Source organism: Zalophus californianus, chromosome 8, assembly GCF_009762305.2.
Source record: "Zalophus californianus isolate mZalCal1 chromosome 8, mZalCal1.pri.v2, whole genome shotgun sequence".
Lineage (NCBI taxonomy): Eukaryota > Metazoa > Chordata > Mammalia > Carnivora > Otariidae > Zalophus > Zalophus californianus.
The window spans coordinates 118639530-118655137 of NC_045602.1; the positions used below are offsets into that span (position 1 = coordinate 118639530).

Sequence of the window (15608 nt, forward strand, 5' to 3'; positions counted from 1 at the left end):
ACTCTCTTCTTCTCTGGCCATTTGTTTCTTTGTGACTCGGCGCACGCCAGTGCTACAAATGAGGCTGTGTGTTTCCTTTTAAACAAATGGATGCTTGGGGTGTCCACGTGTCCTAGCCAGCGAGCAGTGGGGTGATGTTTCTATCTTGGTAATTTACTCTAATGGGTCTCGGTTCATTGGTTAACCAGTATTTCAAGCCTGTCCTTTCTTGCTATTCAATTTAGCTATCTTCTCCTGCGAGGAGGTCGTTTTTTTGTTTCTAAATGTTGGAAATGGAGGATTATGACTTGGAGCAACGATTTACTCTCCAAATAAATACTACCAATTACCTCTGCGGCTATACATACTCGTTAGACTTAACTATATTTACCTGTTCAAAACCATTCATCTATCGATCTAACTCCCATCTCGCATACTCACACAGAGACCGATAATAAAAATATTTAAATGCACCAGGAACAGGATTTAAAACCATAAACACCAGTAGAAGCTTACGATGCTAATCGCACCCCTAAAGTACCACAAGACAAAGTATCATAAATGCAGTGGAATGACTCCATTGCTTTGTGCATATTTAAAAAGATATGGCACTGAGAGGACCAATCTGTTACAGACAATTCAAAAATAAGCCAGAACCTAGAAGGGTTTAAATCCCACTGGGGCAGGATTTAAAAGCAGCCCCTTCCATCTGGCAGCCTCTCCTGCCTCCAGGCCTCCCACAGGCCTAGAACCCACCCACCCCCAACCTCCCCAGCCAGGATGCTGCTAGGCGCAGATTTCAAAGCAGCCCTGTGCCAGAGCACCCGGGGAGGGGGGGCTGACTCAGGCCACATGCAGCGTTTCCTGCTCCACACCCACCCTCTAGCCAAAAAGGTGCATACCCTTGAAGATAAAGACATCTTTGTAGCAACCTACCTATTTGGTCCCCCTCCCCCCAGTCTGTTTTCCTGGAACCCACACTTTGGCACTAAGCCAGCAGCCTCTGCTGATGGATGCGGGGAAGCAGCAGCTCTAGAAAGCGTACTTGTGTATTCACTGCAAGGACATTAGAGACATTAGTCACAACAGTACCCAGTGTTCTTCTAAGATGACCCATGGAGAAATTTTCTTAGGGTTCGGAACCAAGGAAAGCTGTGCCCCTTTCTGCAAAGCTCTCTTTTCTTATTTCGGGGATGCTGGGAAGCTGCACCATAGATGCCTTTCTCTCTTTGCTCTGTCTGTGAGGAAGATGAGGGCCACACTGAAGGCTCATCTCCAGCAAGGGTGCAGAGCTCTAGGTGTGCACTTCATATGTTAACCTCAACCCTGGCTTCACCTTTTTTTCCCCTTATTATTTTGTTGTTGTTGTTGCATACACTTAATTGATAAGATGACCCAGGTCTTTTTTGGAAACAGGAGGAAGTTAATGATGCTAACAACCACTACTGACTTTTTCCTCTGTACTGACATTTTGTGCTGAAAAATAATATGCATGAGTTTACTGAATCCTGGCAATAATTTGATTAGGTGGAAGATAACAGATATGCTCACTCTAGTCTTGCAGATGAGGGAGCCAAGACTTGGAGAAGTAAACTGACTGGCCCAGGGTTATGCCGCCACCAAGCAGCCACACGAGGCCCACTCTAACTTGGTATTCATTTTTGCAATCTTTCAACTCTCAACACAGTACTTGGCTTCTTAATAAAAAAAAAAAAAAATCTTGTGAATAAACACACATATAATAAGATAATAAAGGCCATTTTCCTGGCTACCTTACTCGGTCCTGGGACCATGACATTCACACCGGTGAATGTCTCAGGTGCTCAGGACAGACCATTGACCCCGCAAAGTGATGAAACAGGTACCCTGTGGTCTGCCAAGGCTTTTGACATGTGAAATCTACTTTGTGCAGGTGGTCCTGCTCCCTGGAGCATCAAGCGCATCCTGGATCCCAACCCAGTGCGGAGTGCAGATGCGCAGGCACGCCCCACACTTGCCTTTCCTCTGGGTGGTAATATGGTTGACCCCGGTAGATTATCAATCACAGGACAGCACCAAGGAAGCAGGGGAAGGACAGGTAGCATTTGGCTTAAGTAGCACAGAGGTCCCTGCCTTCAGATCTGAAACCCAGCAACCCACTTTGTTTATAATCTGCATGGCAGATGTCTTATCTTTGACACCAGGAAATCATGCCTGTATATGCACAGTGAACAGCTTCAGATCTGAGTGTATTTTTAGAACAATGAGCCTGGAAAAGAAAAGCAGCAATGCCTGTCAAAAGATGGATAATAGGAAAGCTAACTACTTGGGTCTGGATTTGTCAACTATTAATCAAATGTCAAAAGGAAAAATATTAGGAGTGCCCTCATTTCCATGCTGGGTGTGATCCAAGGGGAAAACAGCTTTGCAGCCCAAGCTAAACAAAGTGCCCACAACATTTGAGGGGATGAGCTACCAATTTCAAGCTCCTCTGAACTAACAGATCACCTCTGTGGCTCCTGATCTGTTCAAATATAAAAGGCCCATGTATGGGTAAAGAGAGGAGCCGGGCTCTGACGGGGATGAAATGAATGAGCCCGTGCCACTCCGTGTTCGTCCAGGGTTTGAAGGCACCGGCTGGTTCTTTGATGGGCTGGGATCCTACTGCTATAAAGAAAGTGGGGAAGTCAGCCAGTAAATGAACCTCGAAACCTGGTCCCGACTTCTCATGCAGAGGGTGGTAGGGGGAGGTGGCACAATTAACATGAAAAGATCATTCCGGGGTGAAAAACTCTCTTCAGAGTTCAGTGAAAATGAAGCAGACTTCCAGTAAGACACACCATGCCCAAGTGCACAGATGTTCGTATGATATGTACATACTGCATCTCATATTTTACATACATCCCTCATAGGGGTGTGCACACACACAAATACCCCTCCAGAGCACAAGTCCTGTGAGGGCAGAGGACTCCTCTCATTTCAGTGCCTAGAACAGTGCCTGGTACATCGCAGCTCCTTGGCTGGTCAGGAGAACGATTGGACTCGCTGAGTGGCCTCCCTCAAAGAGAAATGCAATTCATTTACCACCACCCTTAGCTTACAGAGGAGGGACACAAGACACAAGGAAACGAAGTCATTTGCTCAAAGTCACAGAGCCAGTAAGGTCTGAACCTAGGTTTGTCCAAGGCTGGGTCCTCTGCCCTTGTATACAATGGCTAGGCAGAGGAAGCTGGGAGGGAGCCCCCGGCCATAGCACGCCCTCCCCAGCCACCACCACACTGAGGAGGACTGTAGCATTCAGTACCCGCACAACCAAAAGGGGCACCGGCCAGTCACTATCTGCTGGCACCCTGCGTCCCCACCTGGGTCATGGGGTTGGCAGGTGGAGGCAGGCCTAGGGGCGGAGACCAAGGGGCCTAAAAGCATTGTTCTTCCATCATGAGACCTGTGGAGCATGGACTTCTTTTTCAGAACAGGTATTGCCTCGTTTGTTCCCTTTAGCCCCAGGGTGAAAGGCTTATTGGATGATTTAAGACCTCCCTGCAAAAGACAGGGAGCCTCAGAGGCTGCTCAGAGATAGGCCCAAGGAGTGTGGTTTCAACGGAGTTGAGTTGAATCAAGCTGACAGCATTTACTGGCTTTAAGGAAAAACACAGAAACTTGGGGTATGTGCTCTCATCTCAGATTCCTTTCATGTGTGAGAAGGAAGAGCTCCATGGTCAGAAATGCACAGAACTGTGGAGGCCCACTGCATGCTGGGAGAGATCTCAGAGGCGTCCAGGGCTACTCGGGAATTTCAATCAGTTGAGTGGGCCTCTGCCATGGTTGAGGTGGGGGCATGGCTGACCTGTTCTTTGTAATCTAATGCTTACCCTCAGGGACCCTGCCTGGTTTACAACCTTGTGGTATGTTGACCCCTCCTCCCACACCCCAAATAGGATTTTCTTGTTTGTTATCCATTGAAGTTATTTAACTAGATGGACTTTGGGGGAGCTGGTATTTTTCTTGCATAGCCAGTTAACAGTGACACCTAGTGGTAACATACAGCGAGGTTCTATCCTACCCCTACCCCCCGCCCCTCCCCCAAGTTGCAAGATTTATGCCCCTCCTAACAAGGCACATTCGCTAGATAAAAGCATTAAACTGGAATGGCATTTCTCTTCTTAGCATTTACAGCCTTGGTTATATCAACCACCCCCTGATCAATTTCCATTTCTAGAGTTTACAGCCTGAATGTAAAAGCCTGCCACAAAGGCTCTATTTAATATGACAAATTAAAAAAGCAAACACAGGCTTGGTCATTCTTTGGAGCCAGGAGAAGCAAACAGGAAGGAGGTAATGCACACAAAGAGGAACTTTCATGGAGCTGCTGAGTTTGTCTCCCTGCCAACGCCAGGGAGGCCGCCCCTCAGAGGTTCCAGCCCCCACCTGCCAGACCCACAGACACGTGAAGGGGAGCAGAGTAGACTGCCCCCAAAAATGCCATTTTGGCGTGTGGACTGACTTGAGCTGGAGGCAATCAAGACTCAGCAGATTCAAGAAAAACTCTTACTCCTCCATTAACTACCTGGAAGAATTTGAATAGGGGGCCTGCTCCAAAAAGAGAGCTATTACCAGAGATAACTTTTCATCTGAATAACCTATGCGTATGGCAGGGCAAACATCGAATTACCAAACACCTGCTTTTTGTAGGTCCTGTGAATCACCCTCCTCCCCCTGTGAAGCCCCAGGCCCCTATGCCATTCCTTTGCCATTCCAGGATGGCAAAGAAGCCTCAACTGCCCCACCTGACCTTGGGTCTCATGTTTTTATAAGGTGCCCTTAGGTATGAAATAAAAAAAAAACGCGGTTTTCTCCCGCTAATCTATCTTACGTCAATTATTAGACCAGCCAAAGAACCTAGAAGGGTACAGTAGAAGGAAACTTCGTCCACCCCTCACACGGCTGCTCACCCATCTCCTTTCAGAGCAGACACCGGCCCTCACTGCTCCCTCACCAGCCCTGTCAGACGGAGGGCCCTGTCAGACAGAGGGCCCTGTCAGATGGAGGGGGCGTCCACCTCGCATCGGCAACTCACTAGCTCTGAGGAAGTTGGGGCATCTGTGGACAGCTCTGGCTCTCACTGGTTCTTCGGAACGCTTAGCTACAGGGCTCCCTCTTGGGCCCTGGCAACAAACACAACAGGCTTCCCTTCTCCCATGTGTGTGTGGCGGGTGTCAGTGCCTGCTGAGTGGAGAATACACAGGGACAGGAGTGGGGGAAGGGGGCCGGCGAGGAGATGCGGATAGTCTGAAGAAATTCTGTAAGTCAGGTAGACCGGCTTCCCTTCTGGAATGGATGTGGGGCATGAGGGAAAGAGGAAAGTGAAGGACAAACAACTGCTGGAAGGTGCAGCCACTCCCTGAGCCAGGGGACCTGGTGATGAGGGAGCAGAAGGCGACATCACCCGTAGGCTTTCAGTACGCACCCCCCTCCCTCTCTTCCTTCAGTAATGAGGCTCACAAAGAGACCAGGTTTCCTATTGTCTCAGGCTTCTTTTCCCATTTACGGAGCTTATTAATTTCTGAATCAAGATGCCAAATCGGCTCCTGATCAAGGACAACGCTGGTTTTTTTCCCTTGACTTCAAAATAAGTTTGCAGATGATGTGCTTGTGAACCAATCAACCTTGCACTTCCTCCCCTCCCAGCCTGGCGAGAGGGAGGTCATCTGACTCAACCCCGAATGGAATGCGCAAGAGCAAACAAAGGCGCTGCAGTCAAGTGGTCTGGCTGCATTTTCCTCCTCCAGAGGCACCCTGAATACCAACTCAAGACTCAGCAAGGTCCAATTCCAGGTTTAATTGCTTTTAGCGGCACAAAAGAAAATTAGAAATGAAAAGATAATGAATGGCGAATATTAGCTTGTTCGATGGGTCTAAACCTGAAGGACGGGTATGTGGTGGCTGCAGGAAAAGTAGAATAGGACAGAAAATGCGAAAGTCAGATCTTTGTGACTCTTGGTTGTAACAGGCACACAGAGAATTTACTTCAAGATGAATTCATTACCTTCTCGAGTTGTACCTGAAATCAGCATGAGAGCAGCTTCAGGAACGCTGCCCGGGGGAGGACTATTTTCACCCTAAGTTGGTTCTTTAAGGAACAAGAATGTCTGAGGATAAGAAGCTGGTTGGGATGCGCCCCTGTGCTCGAGAAACCATGACTGATTCTAGGCCTAGGGGAAGTGACGGGAAAGTGACAGAAAGAAAAAAGGGAACTGGGGAAATCAAGAGCAAAAAAATTGCAAAGGACAATAAATCAATTCAAAAGGATATTTCCATCACTCCCAGAGAGTGCAAGGTTTATAAGGGAGCAAGTAGCTTCCTCATCTCATAGTCTGAGCGGCCTTGCGGGCCTCCAGGGAATGAGAGGACTCCTACCCCACCAAGGAAGATCAGGGACTCATTTCTAGAAGACTAAGAAGTGGGAGGGATTGCTGATTTGCTCTGGGCCATGGAGCCGCAGCGCCCAGGGCAGTACAAAGTGCCAGGCCAGGGAAGCTAACTTTTGTTCCAGGAGTAGACCCCTGGGGGGATGGCAGGTCCACTCTGGCCCCCTTGCCCCAGCTCTCCATCCAGCTGGGGCAAGGGGGCCACAGTGCATTTTTGGTCTCAAGTCTGGGGAATGCTGGTGTGCTCAGAGTTTTAGCTTTTGAGAAAAATCCTTTGGAGCTCAAGGAACCAGACATAGCTTCTTCCATGAGCGGTGGCACAGCTATTTGAGAATAAGCAAAACTCTTGGAAGTTACAATCACCTAACTTCCAAGTTGGAAAAGGCCCTTTAGGCCATTAGTCCAGCGATTCTATATGTTTCTCGATTCACCGACGCCTACTATAATCAGATGAATGCTGTGGACTCTATCTAGAAAAAGGAATTTAAGTGTCCGCTTGTACACACCCAATTTTGTGTACAATGTGTGAGGGTTTAGAACACCTGATGTCCATTGAGATGCTCTGTGGAGTCAAGGTGTGCCAGATCAGCAACCCAATGCTTATGCTTTGCAGACGAAGGAGCTGCAGTCCAGACAGGTGCCAGAGTCACCTGGTCACTAGAGTAGGGCCTAGAAGCAGATCTCCCTTCTCCCAGGAGGGTGCTTTGTCCCCTTCGGCACGCCATCTTTCTGCTTTTTGCCCCTCTGGAATTGCTGCTGACACTGCAGCAGAGGAAAAGGTTACTTGCAAAGAGAAATGCCTCTAGTAAAAATACCATCTCTAGAGTTGGCTCAGTTAAAGAAACCATCTTAACCCGCCAAGAAGAGCAAAGAGAGAAAAGAACAGAGATGCCTTGACTCTGCTCGCCATTAGCAAATCATCTATAATTTAGAGCAAACGTAAAGAGATGCGGGTGATCAAGCAGACGTACCTCCTGGCAGCCTCTTGTAATTTCACGGGCTGTTTGGCGCTGAGGTAAATCAAGCAGGCATCAGCCACTTTATTCAGGTCACCCTCACCTGCGGAGAGGAAAAACAAAACAAGCATCGGCCCTCAGACTTCATTTGGGACAAGCAGGAAGCAACTGCTGTCTGGTGAGCCTAGAACAGCTAGGCGAGAGGCCCTGGGCTCTTGACTCCACCCCGCAAGTCAGAAAAACACATCAAGATGGGTGGGAAAATGAGGCCAAAGTAAGACTGAAGGACGTACACACGAAGGGAGAGGAGGGAGCATGACTGGGGGCGCCAGGCGTCACGGTGGTGGCGAGACCGCGCGCAGGGTGCATGTCACCAGGGGAGGGTGGCCGGTACCTACCGAGGTCCAGTCTCTCACAGAGGGGGCCCAGGCCCTGCAGAATGGCCAGCTGCAGCTTGCAGGCCAGCGTGTGCGAGTACACTGGTCCAGCCCGGGCACTGACGGGAGCCTGGGTGACTAAGGAGCCAGCCAGCTTGGGCAGGATGTCTTTGCAGAAGCGGCTCCTCAGAAAGTCACCACACTTGCTGCCCAGGGTACGCAAGACCTGCAGAAACAGCCCCGGGTCTGGTGACTGCACATCACCAAGGCAGCACAGAGCTAAGGAATGTCTGGTAATTCAATTTCTTCTTAGGAGAAAAAAAAACCAGAATTACTGCTGTTAATTCCTTGCCCATGGTTTGTGATTCTGACAGTTATGAATTCGGAGGTCTCTGCTCCCAAGGCATGGCTGCTTCTATCCATAAATACAGATTACACGGGGAATAATTCAAAGGAATCTTGGGTTGGATGAATAATATGATTAATACCTTGATTTTCCTCCCTTTTTTGGTTAAAAAAAAAGAGAGAGAGAGCTTAAAGCAGTTCACATAGATCATCTCTTGACTCTTCCTAACATCCCTTGAGAAAAGACTTGTGCTTTGAACTCTAGCAAGCTGAACAAACACAAACAGTGAGGCCCAGCTGCTGCTGCGTGAAGGCCCTGGGAGGGCAGTGGCTGCCCCTGGCCCCTCGACCGAGGACCCGGTGGTCAGGGCCCTGGCAGAGCCCTTCCTGTCCCATGGCACCATCCCCACATACGCCACCCTTGTCCCATCTTCCACTACAGGCAGTTTCTTGGCATGTCTCGTTTTTAAACTTTCTCTAGCAGAACATATTGAAATGTTTTGCCCCGCTGCACGAGACTGAATATACAGGATAATAGGAATTTCTTTAAAAATTGGTAAGCAAGGCATAACCAGCACGGGGAGTTTGCCGGCTTTGTAGAGAATGAGGCCCTTACTGCAGAGCCCTCAGCTGGCTTGCACAAGGCCTTCCAGGCCTCGGATGTCACCAGGGTGTCTGGGGGTGGAAAAGCAGCCTCAGTTACAGTGCACACGTCTTTCTATTTTTTCCTTTTTCTAAGCCTGCTGTCATTTCAGATTACCTGTTAATTTCCATAAAGGAAGGCAGCACATCTGAGTAAGATTTAGCAAGAGCCCCTTCCTTCTCCCCTTCCCCCAGCCTCCCTCCTCCCCTTGGTGTAGGTGTGTGTGATTTTGTATATTTTGCTTTGGAAAAAAATATTAACAATTTTATATTTTAAATGTAGGCTCCTATTTTGGTCCAGTATATGCTGAAGAATCTTATAGAAAACCAAAATAGTGTTGCCAAGTATACCAGCTGCATTCCTGGCTTCATTTTATGTCCCTACACATCTTTTTTCTTTGCTTCATCGTGCTTGCCTACTCCTAATTTATGTTAGCTTGCCCTGGGAAACATATCTCCATAAGTTGCCATAAGTGCTTTTCAGAAAAAGGAAGAATATAAATAAATAAGCCAAAATGCATGTGCCGATATAAGCCAAACTAAGTCGGGGAGAATACCTGACATATATATATATATATATATGGTTTTTAACTTTTCAAAGCATTTCACCAAACAGTCCCATTTTATCCTTGTCAGCAATACTATGAGGAAGGTGGAACACATGTTCCTAAGGCCAACTTGAAAATGGGTGGTCATGGGCTTTGCCCAAAGTCACTTGGATGCGCAGAGGATGCCCACTGCTAGAACCTGGGCCCCTTCACCTTGACTCCTGTGTAGTGCAAAGAACATAGGCACAAACTCACAGATTTGGGTTCTATCACTTACTAGCTGTGTGATCTTGAGAAAATCCCTGAACTTCTCTGAGCCTATTTCCACCCCTGTCAAAAATGGGGAGAACAGTAGCTCCCTTGCAAAGCTGTTGGGAGGAGATGAGTTCACGTGTGAGGAAGTGCCAAGCACACAGTGGGTGCCTGATAAATACCGGCAGTCCTTTTCACCTGCTAGCTCCTTTTGCTTCTAACTCAAGAGGAGACTGACTCCTACTTTCTCCTTTGTGCCTTTCTGATTTTGCTATGCTTTCTTCAAGGATCAGCTGAAACGAGCACGAATCCCCAGAGACACGGCCGCCCTCGGTGTCAGCTGCGCCCACCCATGCGGCAGTGGTGGGGCGTCAGCACAGTACCTTGAAGGCTCTGAGCACCACCCGGGGGTCATCATTGGTGAGTCGGTGCACGAGTGAGGGCCAGGCCCGATGAGCCAAGGGAAGGAGCTGGTTCTCGTGGGATTGCAGAACAACGACACACAAATCCAGCACGTCCAAGACCTGAAAGAAGAGAGGATGTGCTTTCAGCAGAGTAGGAGGTGGTCACGGGAAGCGTGGAAGAGTGTTCCTGGAAGTTCCTAGAGGTGGAAACGGCAGCCAGGCCTCAGAGGAGGGGGCGGCTTGTAGGCTTAGGGAACTGAAGCAGGGCGGCATGCAGTGTGACACAGGAGGGGGAAGAGGGGCTAGACCGTGACGGTGTCACGTTAGAATTTTTTATTTTGTACTAAGTGCAATGGGGAGCCATCAGAATGGTTTAAGCAGGAAAGTGCCATGATACAATTCATGTTGGGGAAAAAGGTCATTCTGGCTGCTGAGTGGGGGAGGGGCCTGCAGCAGGAGAGAGATATGAGCAGGTCCCTTAGGAAGCAGGCACGTGCCCGCAGGAGGGGACAGGGATGCAGCCACAGGGTGGTGGGAGAGTGGTGAAGGGGTCTGAGGTCTGTCCTGGGAGTGTGTATATACTGGAATGCGTATATGAGGTGTGTAGATGCTGACGGCCCCCCGATGTCGGGGCAATAAAGAGAGGTATCCAAAGGGGCTGTCTGGGGTCAGGCTTAGCCACGGAACAGATGCAGGCGCCACCGGCTGAGACAGGAGGTAGGGAGGGGAGGACGCTGAGAGGCCGGGTGAGATCACGTTCTCTTTCTTCTACATGGAGAAGCCAAGCAGCCGAGCTACAGGTCCACCTCGGAAGAAAGGTTTGGAGTGGCCTAGATGTAAACTGGATTTTTCACCCTCCGCAAGAATACGTGTCCTGATCTGCGGTTCAGAGGGAGACTACTGGCCTGCCTCGGTGTCCCTGGCAGGGGTCACGACGATGACCAGTGGGCCTTTCCTCCCAGAGACGGGCTGGCCTTCACAGACCAGGGGAGGGTACACGGCTGAGTCAGATAGGGTGAGGTCTGCTCATCGAGCAGTAAACCCTGCTGGACATCTACTATGTGCTGGTCACACTGAGACCGGAAGAGCAACAAAGACCCAAAGAGGGCCCACCTGTGAGGGGAACAGGCAGGCAGGAGAGGAAGAGAAACCTCGGCACATAGCGGACAGCAGAGCCACCCACCGGAAACGGCGCTGTTATCACTGGCTTGGCGTGTGAGTTCTGTCACCACTTGGGCAAGTTATGTCAGATGCCACTGATTTCAAGACAGACATTTCCTCCTTCTGCCTAAGACGTCCTCTCCTTGCCTTTGCCCCTTCGTATGGCTCACTCCTTCTCAGCCTTTAAGTCTTGGCTCGAGTATCACCACCTTGGGAGAGGCCTCCCCCAGCGACCTAGCCGAAATCAGGGCATAAGCTCTGTCTTCTTCAACGGAGTTTGGTATAGCGTAGGCTCCTAATGCACGTTCACTGGATGGGTGAATTATGATTATCTATCACAGAACCTGCTTATTATCTTCAGAGATTTCTTCACTTTCTAGGTGTGTGTTTGTCTATCTCCCCACGAGAGAGAGGAAGTTCCATGAAGACAGGGATGCCTGCTTCACTTCCTTCTGCACACCCTCTGCCTGACCTACAGCAGTCCACAATAAACACTGGGTGAACGAACGAGTGAATGTGTGTGCGCCATACCTGATGCTAACTGTTTCATATTTATAATCATGAACCCAGCGAGGTAGGTACCATCACATCCATCTTACAGAAGCAGCAGAAGCTTCAAAAGGTGAAGTAACTTGCTCAAGGTCAGAGAGGAAGAGCCAGGATGTGAATTCAGGTAGGTAGGTCTGACTCCCACGCTGGTGATCTCAGTGACTACGGTGTGGACACAGCTGCTACAGAGCCTCCATAAAAGGGAAGACACTCGGCTCATGTATCACCCAGATATCTACAATCAAGCCTTGCAAATAGCAGGCACTCAGAGAGTACTTGCTGAATGGAACAAGAGATGAATGCTAAGAAGTGTCTCTGGGGAAACGAAACAAGTTCCACAAAGCACAGACCCTGAGATCTGAGACAATCCTGGATTGGGGTTTCTTAGCCCACCACCCCGAGCAGGGCAGCGTGCTCTCATCGCTAGCAGTAACTCACCGAGGCAGCTGTGTTCCTCACACCTGCTTGGGAGTGGGAAGGACCAGGCCCTTCCCTGTGAGAGCTTCTCCTAGGTGATGCTGAAAGCCCTGTCCCCATGCCCGGCCGCCCCGCTGCCCAGTTTCACTATCACGGTTTAAGTCCTTGCTGATGGGGATGCTCTTGGGAAACTGCCAGCAAATGGGGAAGTACAATTAAGAACTGTGGGTGTTTTTCTGGGGATGAACATGTAAAGAGAAACAGAGATGGGGGCCGGAGTCAGGCTTGGAAGAATGACGGCTTCCAAGGATTAAAACCTGCCTCCCACATTAAGTCGCTTCAGGAAATGATATCCTGTCCAAAGCATGGGACTTTCTTTCCCTTGGAGAGTCAATGGATGTCCAAAACTTTGTGGTTTTTTAAATCCAAAAAGGGGACTTGGCTCCTTTTTGGCATCTGAGCTGATACAGAAGGACATAATGCTGTCATCCCACAGATAACTTCTTCCCGATGCTTTCTCTTGGCCACCCCACATGGACCAGGAGATAAGGGCAGCCTCTTGCTCATCCGTGCAGGTACCGCCAGCCAGAGCGACCCGGAGTCCTGCTGCCATGCAAATGCAGGGAAAGGGCTGCACACTGACCTTCAAGCGGATTTTCAGATCTTTATCTGACGACAAGTGGATGCAACGCTCCATCACATCTGTGGCTATCTGGATCTGCACTGGCAGTGGCGGCTCCACATCGGGACCAGTATCACTATCGTCTACCTTCAGAGGGTCTGACTGCTCCTCTGGAAAAAAAGCATAACTGGGGACAGTGTTTTATGAGAGATGCCCCCACTTCGACGTGATCTCCCAACCTCAGACACAGGAATAGCATTTACAAGGGAAAATGTCTAGGAACTGATCCTAAGGAAACCATATAAAATTTGGGTCAAGCTATGAGTCAAGATATTCACCAGAGCATTAACTATAACAGCTAAAAACTGGGGGTGGGGGGTGGGGGGAGAACCCCTCCATGGCCACTATGGTCACTCAAGGGGAAATAATTATGACATATCATGAGGGCCCCCAAATTTGTGTTTACTGAGGGCTTTAACAAGGGAAAACGTTTATGAAAGAATATTGTGTTAAAAGGAGAAAAGCAGTATATAGTAAAATTGCATACACAGTGGGAGCACTATTATGTATATTTTTTGCATAGCAGCAAGGACAACGAAATACTAACAGAGATGGGGTCATGAGATCATATGGGATTTTGATTTTTTTCCTATACCTTTGGTCTTTTCTAAATTTCCATTAATAAATATTTCAAATAAAAATGTAAGAGGGCAACATTCTAATTTGGAGCCCTGAGGCTGAGCAGCTCCCTGGCTGGCCTCTGCTCTGACCTTTACCCTTTCTTTCTTCTTGGTTCATTCTTTGACTAAAAGGCTCATGTGTCTCCTCCACCAGCCTGTGAGATCTTTCGATGGCCAAGATTAGGCCTTAAGGATGTCTGCATGAGAGATACCAGTGGGGCAGCTTGGCGCAATACACAGGGATGGGTTTGGTCAAAGGAGGTCAGTTCAAGTCCTGCCTGCACACCTATTAGCAACCCTCTCATCCTACATTACTTCATTTGGAAAAAAGGTATAAAGCACGCATACCTCATTTGCTTGTTGAGAGTCAAATAAGATGGATGTCACCAGCTATTAGCATTCTTTCACTGCCTAGAGTGCTGTATTGCACATGATAGGCATAAATTTGTAAATTAAAACAACAAAAAGACCTGAGAGTTGCCTGAAACCCAGGCCAAAACCCCTACCCTGAAAATTATCCTCTATATAGGTACTTACAGCCCCCAGGTCCATACCATACCCCTCACCAAGCCGCCATTATTAGCTATGCTCATTTCCACTGAGCTGAACGTTGTTCACTTCACTTTTTCCCATTTCTGTTTCCTCTGCTGGAAAAAAACAGAATCTTATAGCAGAGGCCACACCTGTCTCTACCAGATGCTGAAAAGATAAATGAAAATGCATTTGTAGAATGCTTGGATTTGTTGGAGAAAGGGACCTCAGATACACGAGGTACTTTCATCATGGCTAAAACAAAAAACACATATCAAGCCAAACATTCTTTATAATGCCAAGTGTATGGTGTGTACTTGATGAATGATAATTATAAGAATGATAAGGCTGTGCTTTTCTTCCCAGAGGATTTGTTGTTTGAAATTCACCTATTGCACAATGTTATTTGAGGGATGTGGATTCTTCCATTACTGGGAGAAAGGCTGATTCATTCAGTCTGCTCCTAGCCAACATCAACTAGAACCAGAAGATCCTAATCGTGAAAGAATGGATTCACAGACAATGCTAGAATTTCAAACAAGAATGGCAAATCCGGATTACGAGGGATCATGATGCCTCCCCTCCCTCTGGGTTTCCGGGTTTTGGTGTGGGATGCAGGTCAGGAAAAGAAAGATTGGGTTGGCTTAAGAAATAAAACTGAGAAGAAAAGGCCTGATAATAGACTTCTGATCAGAAAACTGTCCTCGGGGAGGGCAACGACTCCGTTCCGCATAAATCATTACCCGGGCTCTGTGATAATTCCCTGACACACCACAGGAACTGGCGGTAGTTAGTTGCATCGAACCACTATTTCCTGTTATCCTGGAAGTACTGGTTTCACTTCACTGGAGTCTTGGAGTGGAGACCACCAAAAAAGAAAAAGAACCCTGCTCAATTCCAACCTAACAAACTAATTTGGGACTCGGTGCGATTTAGGATAGTTCTGAGACCACCAAGCTCATTATGACTTGGCATTTTATATTTGCAGAGGAGATTCTAACAATTTATTAATCGTTCCGTGACCTGAAGCTCCAGATTGAGCTTGTGAATAAAACAACAGGCTGGAGCTTCAACCAGCCTGAACTCCCTTCTCCTTTATCATATAAATAGGTAAGAAAAACATTGAAATCTCCTCCCACCAATAAATAAATGGACAAAGCATATGAATAGACAATGGGAACAAGAAAAAAATTGTCAGGAAAGGAACATATAGGAAAATGTTCGACCTTGCCTATAATCAAAGAAATGCAAAGTCAAATATCAAGCACCATTTTTCACCTATTAATTTAGCAAGAAGTGAAACTCAAATGGCCAATGTTGGCAAGGTTGTGGCACAACCAGTGTTAATCCCGCGCTGCTGAAGGGAAGGTATAAATTGACACAACCTTTCTGGAAGACAATTTGGCAAGCATAAAATAATGTTCATATCCTTGACCCAGAAATCCCACTTCTGGGATTTATTAAAGAAATATGCAAAAAAAAAGGGAAAAGGTCACGTGCCCAGAATCATCCACTGCCGCACTGTTTATCAGAGTGAAAAGCTAGAAGCAATCCGAACTTCCCACAGGGGAATGGATACTTAGTAGCAGCTATTAAAACATTAATTATGAAAACTCTATAGCAACGTGGAGAGTTGCTGATTATATAACCAAGTGCAAAAAGGGCATAATGCATTTAAACTGTGGCTGTGACCATATATAAATCGGTCTGCAACAGAAAAGAACGGGATAAGATGGCA

At 47.9% G+C, this 15608-nt stretch overlaps 1 protein-coding gene across 3 annotated transcripts in view; it reads right to left on the reverse strand.

Annotated features, from left to right (window-relative positions):
- The window catches only part of TTI1 (TELO2 interacting protein 1), a 44883-nt gene that overhangs the window by 5800 nt on the left and 23475 nt on the right, over nt 1-15608 (reverse strand). For 2 of the 3 annotated variants that reach the window (XM_027621567.2, XM_027621566.2), the window contains exons 4-7: nt 12681-12829; nt 9890-10030; nt 7741-7945; nt 7358-7445 (exon numbers count right to left, since the gene is read on the reverse strand). In XM_027621567.2, coding sequence (XP_027477368.1) covers nt 7358-7445; nt 7741-7945; nt 9890-10030; nt 12681-12829 — 583 coding nt within the window. Of the gene's footprint in view, nt 1-5771; nt 6020-7357; nt 7446-7740; nt 7946-9889; nt 10031-12680; nt 12830-15608 lie in introns of those variants that run through there. The other variant, XM_027621569.2, reaches the window with a different exon arrangement.